This window comes from Oryzias latipes, chromosome 21 (assembly GCF_002234675.1).
Source record: "Oryzias latipes chromosome 21, ASM223467v1".
Taxonomy (NCBI): Eukaryota; Metazoa; Chordata; class Actinopteri; order Beloniformes; family Adrianichthyidae; genus Oryzias; species Oryzias latipes.
In genome coordinates, this window is record NC_019879.2 from 10,427,927 (window position 1) to 10,445,543 (window position 17,617).

A 17,617-nucleotide genomic window follows, 5' to 3' on the forward strand; every position below is an offset into this window, starting at 1 on the left:
TCAGAACAAAATAAAAAACAAACCACACAAAGCAGAAAACAGTTGCATCTTTCATGATTTGTGCTTTGACTGATGTGCAGTTTTTTCTGAACTCCATCCAGATGGTCAGAGATTAAAGTCAACCACCAGGTTCACGTGCAAGACGACAAGACTTTTCCTTTCAGATCAGCCAGTGTTCATCCTTACCAGACTGCAGCTTTTAGAGCAGGCCAAGGAAAGCAGAGTATTTAAGGGAACCGTCTCTAGTGTGGGACTTACCAAAATCCTTTTTCGATCTTTCTCAGACAGAAACTTCACGGGTGGGTATTTCTGCGAGACACTAGAAGAAAAGATGAACTCCTTAGTGATGACAGTTTCAAGAACAAAGACACCTAACTATATAACTTTCAAAAAGGGTTCCATAATAAACCTTTAAGACCCACTCTGATCATCTTTACATTTATTTTTAAAGTGAAGCAACCCCACCCCCCTTTCCCCTCGCCGTTGCTGAGAGTTTAGAGCAGGGAGCTTGTGGCCAATGCAGAGGATTATTTGTCACAAATACTCTCTTTTTCAAACAGCATTTTTTCATTTGTTCCTGATTCACAACGATTTGCATAAAGAAATAGCAAGAAATGCAACTGTTTGCTTAACTTTAGTCATCAGAAAAATGCCACATGTTAAAAACAACATTTTATTGCAGTGGGTCTTTATGGATAAGCTTTAACAAATTTGAAATGAAAGCTTTGAAATGAACATAAACAGACAAACTAAAATAAAATTAAGGAAAAACAACAACAAAAATCCTTTATAAATCATGTGCAAAGAAAAGGCAAATGTATCATCCTGTAACATTCCAGGCATTTCTATCTCAATGGCATTCAAGTCAAACCTATGTCAGAGCCACCAGATGTAGTGATGGCATTAGCAGCAGCTGCGCGACTGCAGAAGCAGACGCTACAGTCATCTGCGCCCACACAGCTTCAATAATCAGCTGTGGGCCCTCAGGAGATTCTTTGTGTGGAAAACCATTTTTCCAGTTTTAGTTTTTTAAAACGATCCCACAACAGTCTGGGCTTCATCAAGGTCAAGGACATTCATTTCTTATCCGTGTCTCAATACTTTTACATTCAGATTATTCCAAAAAAGTAAAAGAAAATACATTTTGCTAACAAATAATGGGAGTTCACAAAAAAAACAACAACAAAGCTGATACAAAAGGTTTGCAGCATCCTTAAAAAACAATCAGTAAATTCAGATAATTAGCTTTTGTGCCCTTTGTCACCATCTCTCTTCTACGGGCTGATATGATTTAAATTTTGCTGCCTTCGCAGACAGTTTGCTATGTTTTGCTTCCTATGGAAATTAAATGGACTAAAAACCATAATTTAAATAAATCAGTGAGGCAAAGAAAAAGGCTCCACAAATTCCACTAATAGCTTTTCAGCCTTTTGTTTGAACCCGCTTGTGTACTGTAAGGCAAGAATATGCTAATATTGAAAAACAGGAGGCATGCTATTAATCAGTGTCTCCAATGTTAAGCACAGGTTTGTGCAGCAGGAATACATACCTTTGCTCCAGGTCATGAATCTTTTCTTTCAGAGGGGCCACAGCCTTTAGAGAAAAAAAAAGAAAAAGAAAAAGGTGTCAGGTAATTTTTTCCAGATATTTTCCCATTAAAACTGGGCAAACATGCGGTAAAAAAAAATCAAATACAACTCTGTTTCAGGGAGTGGAAAGCTATGCACGGAGAGCAGAGAGGAGCCTTTTTGACAGGATCAGTTCTCTTTTCTGCAACACCTCTCTAGTTTCCTGCTGGGCCAGTGTCAGGCCCCGGTTCTTATAATAGCAGCTCTCCTTCCCTTCATCACACTTGCACTCCTCTCTTTGCTGGAGGACTCCAGACGTTAGGTGCAAGCTGAAAAACTGAAAGGTTTCGATGGGGGCCAACCTGAGCAGGAGCTCTGTAGCTTCTGGAGTGAAACTCCTTTAACCCTTGTGCTGTCTTGTGGGGTCCAGATGACCCCACTCCCAAGCACGTTAACGTTGGGAGTGGGGTCATCTGGACCCCACAAGATAGCACAAGGGTTATATGCACTTATGACATACAGTTAATGCTGTTGAACTGTGCCCTTACACCAGACTCAGTGCTGTTCATCGAGTAACCTCTAGGGGCGTTGTTGCAAAAGCAATTCTATTCACTCCAATGATCAAACTACCAACAAGAAAAACTATTTTAGACTCTTGCAGCTTTGTTTTGTGTTCACCGCAACTGTAAGGTGGAGTTATTTTTATGTCTGACCTAACCACACAAAAGTCTCTTGATTGACAGGTGGCAGACAAACCCTAACGCAGCAGTGGCCTTAAATAAGCAATGTGGCCCCAGAGCTACAGATAGAGAGCAAACAGGACACAATTATTCCTGTTTCAAAATTAATAACCAAGGAAAACAGACTGCGGGTAAAGCAGGGATTGGGGGAGAGCTGTCAACTTTAAATTGGTTCTACAAAATAATGAGCCATCTGACCACATCTTTCAGTCATCGTTGTTTTACAGTCAGCAGAGGTCTTGATATCCTGTCAAGAAAAGTCATATGGGATCCTACAGGACCTTCTGACCTGCAGCTCTCAGTACTTGGCGAGGCATTATTCCGTTTTCCGAGAAAACCGTGTTGAATATTCATTCGAAGTTCACACTCCATTTTTGTCTGAAATAAATGAAGTCCTGGGACAATTTAGGAAGCTATAGGAACTTCCTATTTGCCTCAGGATTGGACGCAGGTTACATGCTGAGGTGGGTTGAAGTTGACTGCCATCATCATCATCATCTACCCGCTTCAGAGAGTCTGTTCTCACAAATTGGAGCAAAGAGCGCTGCTCCGAGAGCCCCATGTTGAATATGATCCAGCCTGCTCTATAAGAAGCTCTAGAAATCACAGGAGAATGACTCTGCCACCTGGATTCTGACATCATCAGGCACACTCCAGCTTGTGAGGCAGAGGTGTAAAGGCATGGTCACATGTACCTACCTATACAGATTAGTTTAAAGCTCACCATACATATAATCCCTGGAGTATAAACAATTTATTTGTTCAAAGTACAGTGTCGACGTCTAATGTTGCTTGAAAGCAACACTTGTAAATGACCAATTGGGAGATAGGGTTGTAATTATAATTCTGTTTTGCAACGATTTAACCACTTAGTTGATTAATCGATTTCTATTCCTATGATCCAACCAGATCTGAGGCCAGTTGTTCATCAAATCAAACAATACCCTTTTTAGAATAATTTCAAAAGTGAATGGATTAAGACAAAGTCGTTTTATTTAACTCTAATGTAAAAACAACCAAATGCATCACAGCGGACAACACACATGATGCAGCAAAACCTGATCAAACCATCATTCCAGTCCAAGGTGTGGAAACACTTTGAATTTAGCAAAGACATGTGACCATCTAGTTAGGTAGAATGTTCTAAGAATGTTCCCTTTGGATTATTTGGATTTGGAAAAACAACACTGGACTGAACTTTAGGAAACTAAAATGTAAATGGATTTACCATCAAATTCTTGTTTACTTGTTTGTTTGTAAACATATTGAACTTACACTTGATTATCTTACAAGAAATCCAAGGAATTTGGAAAACTTCACCTGCACTGTCCAGTATCCAGGTATTTATCTCCAAGTCACACTGGTTGAATTTTGGCTACAGATGTCGTGGATCAATTCAAGGTCAGTGACTCGGATCATTCAAAAATGATACCATGTCAACTGAAACGAATTGTCAACCACAAATTATGCTCTGAATGGAAATGCTATTCAAATAAATCACTACACCGTATCTACGTACTCTTACAAGGGTCCCTCAGACTTTAGGTTCAACCCAGAGTTCAGTCATTTGCAGAAATACTGTGATAACTTCTGTGGTGGGTTCCGCCATTGTTGATTCAGACGTTGAGAAAAAAAACAAAAAAAACAAGCCAAAGCCAGCTTATGTGGTTTAAACAACCACATCACTTTGAGTACCGACAAGACAGAGCAGAGTCAATTCTAACAGATCCCTGCTTCTTTCTTGGAAGAAGACGCAAAGGTGATGATTAAATACGGAAACCAGGGACTTCAACTGAACAACAAACTGGACGAGGAAAACAGAAATGGTGCTTTTGTGAAGCAGGGAATTGTACTTCCTGGAAGAAATGTTCCATCCTCTAATGACTGAGAAAAGACGAGTACATTTTCTACAGGCTAGAAGTGGAGAATGTATTCTACTGGAGCTGCAGTCTCAGAGCTCGTTACGAAACAAAAAAAAAAGGTAGAAAGCTTTGGAGCCGAATGTGTAAGAAAACTCTCAACAACATGATGACCAAATGAGAAAATCTATGATCAGTAGATTATTAAAGCAATGATGACCCTGCTGTAACAAAATCTGGTACAGGGAGCAAGTACTGCGACACTTAAGTTATGTTCAACGCGCGTTCAAGGGACTACTTCCAATGAAAAGTCTATGTTTGCACATTTCAAGCAACCGTGTTCAAAACGCTTGTGTTCATCCGTCACTATGCAAGTTTCTATGATCGGTTTTCAGGCTCTAAGCAAAAAAACATCAAAACCCGGTAGAACTTTGACCAATCTGGGATTTGGATTTGGCAGTGACAAATAGATGTCGTCCTTATTTATTCAAGTGAAAGTGAAAACCATGAATTGATCATGGAGGAGAAATGAACAATTGTGATTTGTGAATTACATGACACCAAGTCTGTCATATAACAGAATGGAGCTGTCAAGAAAAAACCTGGAATTAGATTTGCATCACTTGGACATTTAGTACCAAACCTGTTCCAACTGTAGATGGCAGACTTGCACTAGTCAACAGCAGAAAAGCTCAAGAAGAAGAAGCCCCTCCCTGTCTGTCCCGGCTTGTCCAGTGTGGACACAACTGACCAGGGCGTTCAAGAATGGGCTGAATTAGCAGTGAATGACAAAGGGGCTGAGTTATCCAGATATAATTTAAATAATTCATAAGAAACCAAAAATATGACCAACTTCATGAAGGATTTCTTTACGCAGGTTTAGCAAACCTTTTAAAATCTCCTAAATGCTGCTTGGAAATCCCACAAAACAACAAACTGCTTCCTGCTTGTATTCCCAAAACTAGCATCAAGCTCGGTACAAGAACATTTCCTAACAGTTCGGTTTAATTTTTAACTAAATTCTAAAGATCATGGGGAGCAGATCCCTGCTGGAAATGCTTTGTGTAAGTCATTTCATTCTGCCCAACCCAACAGAAGTGCATCACATACAGTTGGACCTCCACCCCTCCCAGGCTTCAAACTAATGACCTTCTTTCTCACTGTTTTAATCTTCACACTTTGTGCATCCAGCGCATCTGGTTATCCTCGCTGGAAGTTATCTTCAATTGGCGTTTGTACTTCAAAATAATGTCAAAGCACGACAGCGGTAAAAAGATGGCCAACACTTTAAGGTTAATCTGATAAAAAGCTAATTATTTCACGGAGCACGTCAAATGTCTGATAAGCTCCCGCTTTGATTAAATGTTTCAATATTCTATCAATTAGAGCTGCGGTTATGTCACAGCTGTGTCATAGATTTATTCTGTTTTCCAGGAGCCAACTTATTACTTTTTTTTTTTTCAAATGCAAAGCTATAAGGGCAAGAGTCCCAATAAAAAAAGAAACTATCTAGTATTTTGTTGTTTGAAAAAAATTAAAAAAAATAAAACTAAAAATCTAGATGCAGTTTTTTAGCTTTTAGAAATAAAGTAGATCGTAAACGTCTAACTTTTTGACTACATTCCAGGAAACTTTATGCATAAAAAACAGAAATTTGAACACTAAAACTAAATATTGATGTGGTGATACACAGGAGGGACCGCATTAAAAATGTAAAAAAGCTCAGCAGGAGTTTAGGAACATTACCTCAACTCACCGTTCAAAACTGATTTACAAAAGCAAAACAGAAATGTTCTGCAGTGAAACCACAACAAGGTCAAAGCGCTTCCTTCAATCGTCCATCCTCTTTAGCTGCTTTATCACCTCAGAACACTAAAGAATGCTGGAACTATCGGCTGAGTTTAAACAGAAACCATGAAACAAATGCAGTTTGGGAGCTGAACATCCACAAACAGCATGAAAAGGTTTTCTGCATCTTGTTGTTCTGATTCATTAAAAGTGATCAATAAAAGTGACGCAGATAGATTTTTTTTTTGTTTTTGCCAGAGTGTGTTAAAGTTTTGCAAAGCTGTTTGATGTGAGTATATAGAAGTTGGACAACAACAGCTGATAATTTATGAAGCCTGTGAAGGAACGCATGCCGTCAGAAGCTCAGAGAATCAGGCGCCTCACCTCCCTTGTGCTGCTGAGGGAACACACTGATGTTTATTCATAGAGAGTCACAGCGGTCTCAGGAAGTAAAAATGATTTATCTGCAGCACATAAGATGAATAAAAGAATTCACTTTGGGGAACTATAGGGGTCCATACATCACAGACTCAAACTGAGACTCCGCCTCCCAGAAAGACTACGGACACGACTTCGAGGACTTGATCTCTGCAACTTTACGACAACTTTTTCCTATCTTCTGATGCAATTGCGTATGGAGTCAAATCAGGATTAGTTTCAAGTGAAAAAAAAAAAAAATTGAATAAAAAAAAGGGCTGCACAGGGGGGGCAGTGGTTGCCTCACAGCGAGAATGTCCCGGTTCTATTCCCGGGTGGAACTGTTCCGTGTGGAGCTTGCATGTTGTCCCCCTTTCCGCGGCTTCCTCCCACCGTCCAAAAACATGCTTCACAGGTGAATTGATGACTCTAAATTGTACGTAGGTAGTGAATGTGTGTGTGAATGGCAGCAAAAGACTAGCGACCGGTGGCTGGGTTAGGCTCCGGCAACCTCGTGACCCAATAAGGGATAAAATGGTATTCAGAAGAACAATGGGTTTTTTGTGCATTTTTTTAAAGTTCTACATTTACAGTTTTTTTTTGTAAGTTTAATTTTTTTCTTCCAAATTTACTGTTTTATTTTATCAAATCTTTAGTATTTCCTTCAAACTGTACTTTTAAATTTTAAAATTGTTTTCAGACTTACAATCTGGTTTTTGATCCACTTTAAGCTGATCCTGATTTGACCCCATCATTGTGGTTTAAGAGCTTTCAAAGTAATCACTTGAGACAAAAAGAATTAAAACTTAAGTTGAAATTATAACAAGATTGTGAGTTTTGACTGACATGAGCATATTTCTGATTTAACACAGAGACAACGTTCAAAAAAAACAAAAATATTTCATGAAATAATTTATCATTTTCAACTCAGAGTTTTGTTAAATAAATATCCTGAATATACAAAATATTTACCTAAAAAACATGCACAGAATGTGCAAAAGCAGGCCTCTGAACGTACGTCTCTGTTATAAAATACTCCTATCTATGTGTAATATTGACGATGGAGTTTTAGGGCCACGGTGAGGAAACAAGTTTTTTCTCGAAACTTTGAAAAAAACTTTGAAAAGAAATTCTGGCCAACGTGACGAGGCCCTAAAACTCCGTTGTAAATATTGTACCAAAAAAAGGAGAACAGCAAGCTCAGAAAAAGAAAAAAAACTTCCATCTCCTCCTTCAGGTTTCTCAGCAGCAGCCATAACTGTTTCAAAAGAAGTTCCCAGCCAATATGAAAGGCAGCCTCCCCCTCCAGCCCCCATCACTTCGGTCCTCAAAGTCGCATATTGATTTAACAGACTTAAATCATGACGGGCTCTTGATGGATTTAGACTTTCCTGCAGAATCCGGACAAATGAAAGTCGACTTTTATTTTCAAAAACAAGAATCCCCAACAGATATTGACCCTTAGTAATCACTGACCCATATTCAGTCTGGTGTGCCTAAATGTTTGACGGCATGACATCAGTGGGGACGATCACTTCCCACCGCTACAGATGTCTGGACTTTCTCACAGAGAAACGACTGTGGCAGCATCGTCACTTGATGAAGAACAAGCCTTTGCAGAATCCTGCGTGGCTTATTATAAGTGACTTAATGTCTTATTAACTATAAACAAAAATCTGCCATAAGCACACATTCAGTTTGATTAACAGACAGAGAACAGTCATTGCAAAAATTATTTGTTTGATCACTCCTTTTTAACCCTCATGAGTGCTTCTGCAAACCCAAAGCTTCCTAATAGAAAGGAATTTTATTTTGTAGGTCATATATAAAAAAAAATGTAATAAATGATTGTTTTAAAAAAATAAATCAAAAACTGTGACGGCAGCTCTGGTTCAAACTCACCTCCTCGACGATCTGCTCGATCTTTAAGTCTCCTTGTTCCTGTATTGATCTGGGAAGAAATGAATATTATAATATGAGCGTTAGAGATCGGAATGGGATTTAATGGGAATTCTGCTGCGCTCCAACAGATTCTAGGAGGTTAAAGGGAGGCATAAAGATCACATTCAATCCCAGATAAACTAGGGTCCAACAACACCATACTTGGTTTGTAAAACCTTCCACTTAATTTGTCTCATTTACTAAAAACCAAAGCAAGTTTGAAGGAACTTTAAAAGAAGCATCACTGGAGATGGTTATATTTAGTTCTGTTAGTCAAAACAGCAACTTAAAAGCACTGAGAATGAAGCCACTTCACAAAAATTGCAGACAACTTTTGCTACATGTGGCACGCACAATTTATGCAGCCTAACAGTCTGTTATTTCATTTTGGTGATCCGCCTTCGCCCCTTTGGTTCAGCAGCTATGTGCACACATGGACGGGACATTCACATCCCTGGGGGTTCCGCTGTGAATTGTCCAGAGACAGAAGCCCAACCGTTTGTGTCGACGTTCTACATCTCAACCATGAAAGAGCCTTAAAAACCTACAATGCTGGGTAAGCGTTCAAAGGGTGACAAAACTCACGATTCGGATCGTGTCACGGTTTTAAAGTCATGGTTGGAATCATTTTTAGGTTAAGTAAAAAGGAGGAAAAAAAAGACTAAATAAAAAGATAAAAGATTGATCTTATGACAACACTGTTGTTGACGTCCATTGTTAACGTTAGCTACTTCCACAAACAAGGAGTGACCTCGTTCACCGTTGAGTACTCTTCTGCGCATGCGGGTCACTTCCGGGTCATTTCACGTTCACACAGGAGATCACAAATGTTCACATTTAATTGGAAATGTGAACTGCCTTGCAAAAAACACAGAGTTTAAAAAAAAATCGGAATTGAGCATTAAGCCCTGCAGTGTGACCGTAGCCTAATGCCTTACAAAGTGAATTTAAACACTGTAAAAAGAGGTTTAGTGAGTAAATGGACTTCAAAAGTTGAAGGAATGGTTAGAAGTTTGGTTTTGCTTTTTTGATTTCTTTCATATTTCACATTGGAGGTTTGACCCTGCACTGTGCTCACTTTAATCAGTAATGTTTCATTCATTGCACCTGAGTGTAATATTTCATGCTTTTATTACCGATAAGTTTTCTATTCAAATTTTGGAACTGTTATGAAAAAATAAATAGGTTAGTAATAAACAGCTAAAACATGACACTTATTTCTACTGCTCAATATATTACAAAGGTGTTAAATAAAGGACATTCACATGGGAAAAGTGTTACCTCATATTTGTATATGTTCCCCAAACAGCTGGAAGAGAAAAAAAGGGATAAATGTTTGAATTATGGATTAAATGCAGAAATAAGCACAATAGTGGATATTGTACAAATATTGTAAAATATTGTAAAAACAAGCAAGTGCATCATAGCGGACAACACACATGTGATGACAACAAATAATAATCAGTCCATCATTCCAGTCCAATGCAAAGACATGTGACCATGCAGTTAGGTAGAATGTTCTAATATTGTTCCTTTTGGATTATTTGGATGTGGAAAAACAACAGTGGACTGAACTTTAGGAAACTAAAATGTAAATGAATTTGCCATCATTTCTTGTTTACTTGTTTGTTTGTACATATTTTATTTACACTTGATTATGTTGCAAGAAATCCAAGGAATCTGGAAAACTTCACCTGCACTGTCCAGTACCAGGTATTTATCTGAGTCCCACTGGATGAAGTTTTTGGACTGGATCCATTTTAGATAAGTGAATCGGATCGTTCAAAATAAATCAAGATAGACTATGACTTGTATCAGCAACCACAAACTATGAGTCAAATTGTTGTTAAAATGAATCGTTACACCCCTGTTACTCACCCTTGCGTGTTGTTTAGGTGATCGCTACGACCTGTTGCCCCACAGCTTTCTCTTAGGGAAAAATGTACAACAACATTTTCCCTCTACGGGCTAACCGAGCAGTCTCTGATTGCCTGCTTGTCGGAAAAGCAGCTTTTTTCTGCACCAGAATCAGCTGATTCCCGTTGATCAAATGAACGGTCAAAGAGCTGTGATGTGTCAGTGTGTGCTTTTCATGTATCGCCGGTGACATTTCCAGTGTTACAGAGTTCAGCAACCTGACAGGAAATTTGCAGGCTGGTCTTCGCATTACTCAGGTTGCAGGTTTTGAATAACAAAATGCAACTTATTCAGCAAATCAGCGGCAGGTGTAGATAGGGCTGACTGAAAACAAGCAGGAAATTCTCCACCCCTCCCCCTTGGTGATGTTCATTTCAGAAATATGGGACATGAGGAAGAGGTGGAAATACATCCCGTCAGGCCCATCATGTGTGTGACATGAGGAAGTTCCTTTGATCTTTTTATCTCCACAGTTTTACAATGAAATATTAGTCACATATTTATTGTTATTTGGCCTAAAAGCACTTGAGCCTGGAATGATCCCTCAGCAGAGTGCCACACTCCATGTTCGCCCAATACAGCAGTGTTTTTCAACCAGTGATGGTCAGGTGTACCGTGGGAAATAACCCTTTCACTGATCTAAACCATTTTCCATCTCCAGGTTATCAGCTCTGTGTTCATCCAAACAGGTCTTGATAAAACACTGAGTAGTTAGGAATATGAAAGATCATAAAATACTTTTTTCTTTGTGTTTATTTGATTCTATTAAAGACACTTTAATAAGAATGACGGTACCGCGATTTAGCTGCAGCTTCAGCTCTGTTTTCGGAAAAGTCCCGCCCCTTTAACTGTCTCCACCAATCATTCTTGGAGGCTTAATCATACGTCATCAGTCTGACCAATCAGATGTGGTTAAAGTCTTCACTTCCTTGTTCAGATTCTGCTCATAAAGTCTCTCAGTTCCAACAAAAATTCCAGCTAAAGCTCTTATTTAGCGGTTTATCTGTCCATTGAATCCGGTGTCAAACCATGGAACAAGTGAACAAAACAATGAAGTTAAGAGAAGCGAGTCTGTTCGAAAACTGCAGAAGTTTTCGCACTTCATCTCCCATGATGCATTGGGTTAAAGTGACAGCATCTCAGCATACAATGATTCTTCCCTGTTAAACGTCTTAACCACAACAAAAACACATCAAACCTTTTTTAAATCTTCGTGATGAAATCAGAGGTCAACAGTTTAGTTCTCCTTCAAGGTTTGTGTTTGTTAACAGCCAAACATCGCAGAGTTTGGTCCAAGTCATCTTTCTAAGTGAAGCACTTTTCTAATAAGGTCTGGATTATGTTATATGTTAAACTTAAGAAGTAATAACAACATTTTAGAAATAGAATTAACGTGAAGTGGCCAAAAGACACAATTAAACTAAATTCAAACAATTTAATCATCTAAAAAGAAATAAAACATTTTTGTTAAAGTTTCCAAAGACCTCGTCTTTGATTAAGACAAAAGAAAAACTAATAAAACTTCAACATGTTCACTTTTTGTGTAGCAACAGAAAACATAAATATAATGTTAGTCTTTTTGTGTGAATTTTATCAAACATATAGTGATCATATATTTGTTCATAAAATTACATTTGCCTTTGCACTAACATTGAAATAAATATAAAAATTAAATAAATCACTATTTAGAAAGAATATATTTGGGTTTTTTTGTGAGGCTACATGAAATTACACGTTAATAAACTGGAAGAAAAAAAACTACCAGGGTAAAGTTTCAAATAATTTGGTTGAAAATGATTATGGAAAACTAACTTTTATTACATCTTTTAGAAAAAACAGCAGCAACTTCCAGCTTTTTCTGCCGCAATTATCACAAAAATGCATGTGAGATTGTGGAGGGACTGTACATCAATACAGACTATAGAGTTTCTCCTTTTTTCAAGTTTTGGACGGGATTTTTGTCAAGGTTGAAAACCACTGCCATACAGAGTACATGTGGTCATTTTACAATCAGACTTCCAATCAACAGGGTTTAAGTTTATGGGAAGAAGTCATCCTAATAACATGTCACAATAAACTGCCATGGTCTTGTGAAATTGTTTCTCCTTTAAACCTCAGAGTTTACTTCCTTAATGTATGTCAGTAATAAAATACAGATACAGGTTTACCACAAGCAGAAAACCACAGGTAAAGCAGTTATATATAAATGAAGTACTGATGGTGTAACGTGCAACACTTCTCCAGATCAGGAGGACGATTTTGGGAAACTTTAGCCACAATGCAGTAATATTTGATGGCTAAAAAAATGTTATTGTTGTTCATTTAATTATGCAGAAGATATGATTCAAGACTTAAATAAACCCCCTTACACTCCTGTTTACCTCATTCTTTAACTGGTGCACAATGACACAGTTTTAAAGTCCCTTTGACCAGGGTGTGTCTCGTTTGTTGCTCCAAGAGTCCCACCACACCTGATAATCACCATCCGTGTCTTTTTAGCCGGTTATCAATGTTTAAAAAACACATTACAAGCTAAGAAGTCTGATAATAGGATTTCTGCTAGGCATAACATAAAATGAACAACCATTGACTGTATATGAGAACTGGACGGAACAGTCCCACTCAGAGTTTAGAGGTGGAATTCGATTAAACTCCAGCCGCTCTGCAAAACGGTCCTAAAAAAGGACAGTTTTTTTTTTGTTTGGGCTGAAAATGGCAAATTGATTCCATTAAAAGACCACTGGGAGCACTTTGGCTATGACCGAATTCCTTCACTACTCACTACTTAGTGCATTCGCCATTTTGTAGGGCTGTCCGAATCTACAATTCCAAAATCCAGAGCCCTAGACATTTCCCAGAAGTCTCTGTGAAAAGCCAGTGTGAATCAAGGCTCACTAGATCGGTAAATACAGACCACAATGCATTGCGTTTGGAAAATTTTGGCAAAGAAAATGTATTTTAATATTTTTTTTCATAAAATAACTTTTTTTTCTTTCACAACACAGATTCATAGATGGTCGTAAAATTCTCTTGTTAATTACATTTTTACCTTGTGAAATCGGTGACGTCATATTTACAGTTGTTTAGGATTATGGAGGGAATTCGGACATCACTATGCAGTGCTTAATAAAGGAATTCGGACACAGACAGATTCTATCAAGCTCTCTTTCAGTGGTAGGGGCGTGGACTTCCAACAAACTCGCTCACTGATTGGTGAGAGTGGCTGCCATAGAAACAATGATTTGTTGGAGCAGGAAGCAAGTCATTTTCTATGGGTGACGTCACACTCAGTCGGTCCAGTTCTCATGCACTGTCAGCCTAACAACTTTAAAATGAGTTTGGCTCATTCAAGTTTCTTCTAAAACCTTATTTACACTATAATGAAAGGTATCAATCTAAGTTCTGGAAAAAACTGAAGTTTCATTTAGAGTCACAAATGTAAATGAAATCCATTCTACTGAAAGTGTTTGACAGCTTATTTTAGATTTCATATTAAAAGATGGAACTGGGGGGGCATGGCCACAGTACCCACTCTGATTAAAGGTTTTAAAATACAAATATATATATAGTTTGTTTGATGGATAGGTCAGGGCACACACAATGATAAAATAGTGTACTTACAGGCAATGTAGGCGATCAAAGCGAGGGCAACGAGCAGCTTCATCATCCTTCTGTTTAAACCAGAAATCATCCAGATGACTCGCTTCATTATCCGGTCCCAACAGCCGATCAGGGAGACTACTCAAGTCAGGCGGAGCATGGTGAGCTGCAATCCATGTCCTAGGAGGATTTCGAGTTCAAAACTGTAACCAGCTGCCGAGGCAGACGGCTAGCTAGTTGTTCCAGCTACGTAAACAGCAACAGGAGCAGTTTACGTGGCTAGCAGCAAAGTGCAGGCAGAGAGCAGAGAAACCACGGAGAAGCACTTCAACTGCGTCATTGAAGCCCGGACTAACGCTGAGCCTACATTCGCCAATTTCTCTCTTTCGTAACCTAATGACAAACTGTGGCAGCGCCTTGATAACTAGTTACCTGAAGAGTAGTTTGTTATAGCTTCACGTTAGCCACAGACTGCTAGCAAGCTACTGAACTACTAGCTTCCTTTTTCTGACTTTCCCCGCCGCTTGTTGTAGAAAATCCTGAGGCTATTTTGTTCTCATGTTTGCAATACGCCCAAAAGTAATCCGTCCGCCCAATTTAAAATAGATAAAATATCATAAAAACATGCTGGAGTTTGTTCTTCTGCCCAAATCAGCACAGGAGCGAGTGCTCTGTCTTCGATTGTGCAGCCTGTCTGGCTCACTTGAATGTGACGTTGGACTTGAACCAATCTTTGAAAACAAGCGATTTATTGTTGTGTAACCTCGTGAGGAGGCCGCGGCGTTTACTTAATTGTCATCTTTTCATAGCTTGGTAGCTTCCAAATTCCAGAGTTATTCAATTGAAAGCTTCACAATGGCTTTTTATTGAAAGAACGTTGGCTGGCACCATGACATGGCAACCCGAAGTTCCCATTTCAACCGCTAAACGAATCTGGCGCTGCTGAGCATGTCCAGCATAGACTGTTGTATTATCAGTCCATGGAAAATTAAAAATTCAATCATAAAGATCCAAAACCCTGAATACGCTTCACACAACCTATTAATATTGTGAATAATCGTAGTCTTTAAATGATAGGGAAAAAACTAAAATAGACATCCCTACAATTGTCAAAGTGGGATACAGTACAGCCTTTGAGCTATTTAATTAGAAATTAGTTTATTACAGTGTAACTTATTAAGTAAACTTGGTGATATTATACTTTTTTTAAACAGAATTTGTATTTAACCCATAAGAAACCATGGAGACATAGAAATGATCATAAATGTGTTCTGTGGTCCACTTGGTCGGTGGTAGATTTAATCAAATTGTATTAGTCACAAACTTTAAATGCATTGTTATGCAGCAGTGACGTGCTTTTTTTGTGCCACTCCAAGAATGAATCCATTTAAACAACTAACTTGATAGATATATACATAATCAGCTCTGGGATGCGGACTTGAGGAAAGGAGCTCCTCATTCTGTGGGCCCTCAAAGAGCAGTAATGTGTTCCTGAATGCAGCAGGCAGGACAGACTGTGACTTGGGTGAGATCTGTCCCGGATCATTTTGAGAGCCCTGGCTTCACATCTCTCCAAGTAGATGTCCTGTGGGCCTGGATGGGTGGTTCTGATGATCCGTTCGGCTGAGTGAACCACTCTCTTGATGGTCTTCACGTCCTGCTTGCAGCCGCCCCAATCCGTGTGATCGTGCTCCCGGTGAAGATACTCTCCACAGTGCGGGTGTAGACGTTCCTGGAAGTCTCACAGCGTCTCTACCATCTAAGGTGGTAGGACGCTGACGAGCCTTTTTCACCACGATCTTGATGTGGGTAGATGTATACAGCCAGGTATATGAAGCTGTTGGCCCTCTCCACCTGCATCCCACCGATGGTAAGCGAAGACCAGCCCCTCTGCTGTTTCCGACTGATGTCCTCTATCAGTTCTGTCTACATCACTATCAATTATTTTCCACATCATTTTACTTTTCAGGGAAAATGGGAGTAAGATTTATTTTTTTCATTGTTATATTTGTCTGTTTGTTAACTCTATTTAACTCTAAATCCAGTGATTCAAAACTGCTTTTTTCTTTTTTTTAAATCTTGGAACACATGTTAAACTCAACCACCAATAACGCAATGATTAACAGTTTAAAACTGTCTTTAAATGCCGAGATGCCTTTTTACCAAGTCATGTAATTTTATTTCTAACATTTTTGTATTTACTATAAAAAAAACATAGGGTCACACAGGGAGTGAAAAACAAAGAATAAAAGTTGTTCCTACAAAATAAAATAGTTTTGGAGCCACTTCCTGTTGATGCAACAAAAGTAGCACTATCTTGCACATATACTAATTCTCACTAATAAAGTTTGCATTTACATTCGGTTGCAGTGATGCTGTAAATGTTTGTTTTATGCCTCCATCTCGAGCCATTTTCTGTCCCTTTAATCTGTTGAACAAAACTGACACATCAGGCTATATTCATCTACTTTTGCCTACTTGTTAAATCAAAAGCAGAAGACAACAAACTGAACAGATCTTGTTTCTTTTTATTGTATTTTTCTGTTTTTGTTAGTCTACTACAGATTTGACTTACAGCAGCAATGCACCTCAAATGGATCTTGTAGTTGACTGTTTCCATCTCTCCATAGGACACTGATGACACAGTTGTGCCAAATTTGCCATTATTTTACCATGCAGCAGCAGCAGCAAGCATGTTGGGTTTAAGCAAGGAGCCACCTTTTGACTTCCTGTTTGAAGCAGGTTAGAAATGGAAAGTAGAGATTGGAGTTAGAATTGGTTTATTTCAGGCAATCAAAACAAAACCTTAAAACCTTCCGTCAAGCAACAGAATTCGAGTGCTTTATGAATGTGATCAAAATAGATTATTACATTAATCTAGAAATCCTTATTATTATTGTTGTTGTTGTTGCTGAATGCTTTTTTTGTCCAAATGTGAGTCCTTGTCAAAGCTGAACCCATTTCAGGTGTGGTTAGAATATTAAAGATGAATAATATTAAGTGGATTGTAACCCATGGAGGTCTTGCTCATCAGAGAATCCAACACACTTATCACTGAGTTCTACAAATAAGCAACCTTGGGAGCATTTCGGGGCAGGCAACTCGACAGGCTTTACTTCGGTTACTCCCCTAGGGCGGTTCAGTTAATCAACTCACCTGTGCAGCGTCCTATTTAAGTCCAGGTGTGTAAGCTGTTCATCCTTCTTTACTGAAGCGCTGCTTTTGTCGCCCCACCGTCCCACCTAGCTTCCACCTGTGAGCTCCGTTAGGGTAGTTATTACCCAAATGTTTATGGAAATTTGTCTCATGGAATTGCACGGAGTCTTATGCCAAAACTAAAGGAATGAGAAATACCGACTGGAGGAATGTGAAATGCAAAGTTAAAGGAATGTGAAATGCCAACTAGAGGAATATGAAATGCAAAGTTAAAGGAATGTGAAATGCCAACTAGAGGAATGTGAAATGCCAACTAGAGGAATGTGAAATGCCAACTAGAGGAATGTGAAATGCAAAGTTAAAGGAATGTGAAAATAAATATCATTACCACTGCATGAGTTGTCTGACTGAAATGTGATGTTTTTGCCTCCTGTGTCAGATATAGTGCTTGATACTTCCTAATTGAGGACACACTTTCATGAATTGCATAAAATGATATTACAGAGCAAAGCTGGGCTTAAACACGGGTGTGATGAGCATGTGTGTCAAATCCTGGAACTCCCTTTATGTGGGGTGGAAAAGATGAGAAAAGTTGGAGCCTGTAAAGTGGCCTAAATCAACAAATCAAAGA

General features: G+C 38.7%; 1 protein-coding gene across 1 annotated transcript in view; it reads right to left on the reverse strand.

The window, feature by feature from the left end:
* Positions 1 to 14,558, reverse strand: part of uxs1 (UDP-glucuronate decarboxylase 1) — a 61,854-nt gene extending 47,296 nt beyond the window's left edge. Inside the window, exons 1-6 of the mRNA XM_023950550.1 lie at positions 14,263 to 14,558; positions 13,852 to 14,010; positions 9,595 to 9,622; positions 8,275 to 8,323; positions 1,550 to 1,593; positions 259 to 319 (exon numbers count right to left, since the gene is read on the reverse strand). Coding sequence (XP_023806318.1) covers positions 259 to 319; positions 1,550 to 1,593; positions 8,275 to 8,323; positions 9,595 to 9,622; positions 13,852 to 13,939 — 270 coding nt within the window. The 5' untranslated portion in view covers positions 13,940 to 14,010; positions 14,263 to 14,558. The remainder of the gene's footprint in view (positions 1 to 258; positions 320 to 1,549; positions 1,594 to 8,274; positions 8,324 to 9,594; positions 9,623 to 13,851; positions 14,011 to 14,262) is intronic.
* Between the last annotated feature and the right edge of the window lie 3,059 nt (positions 14,559 to 17,617).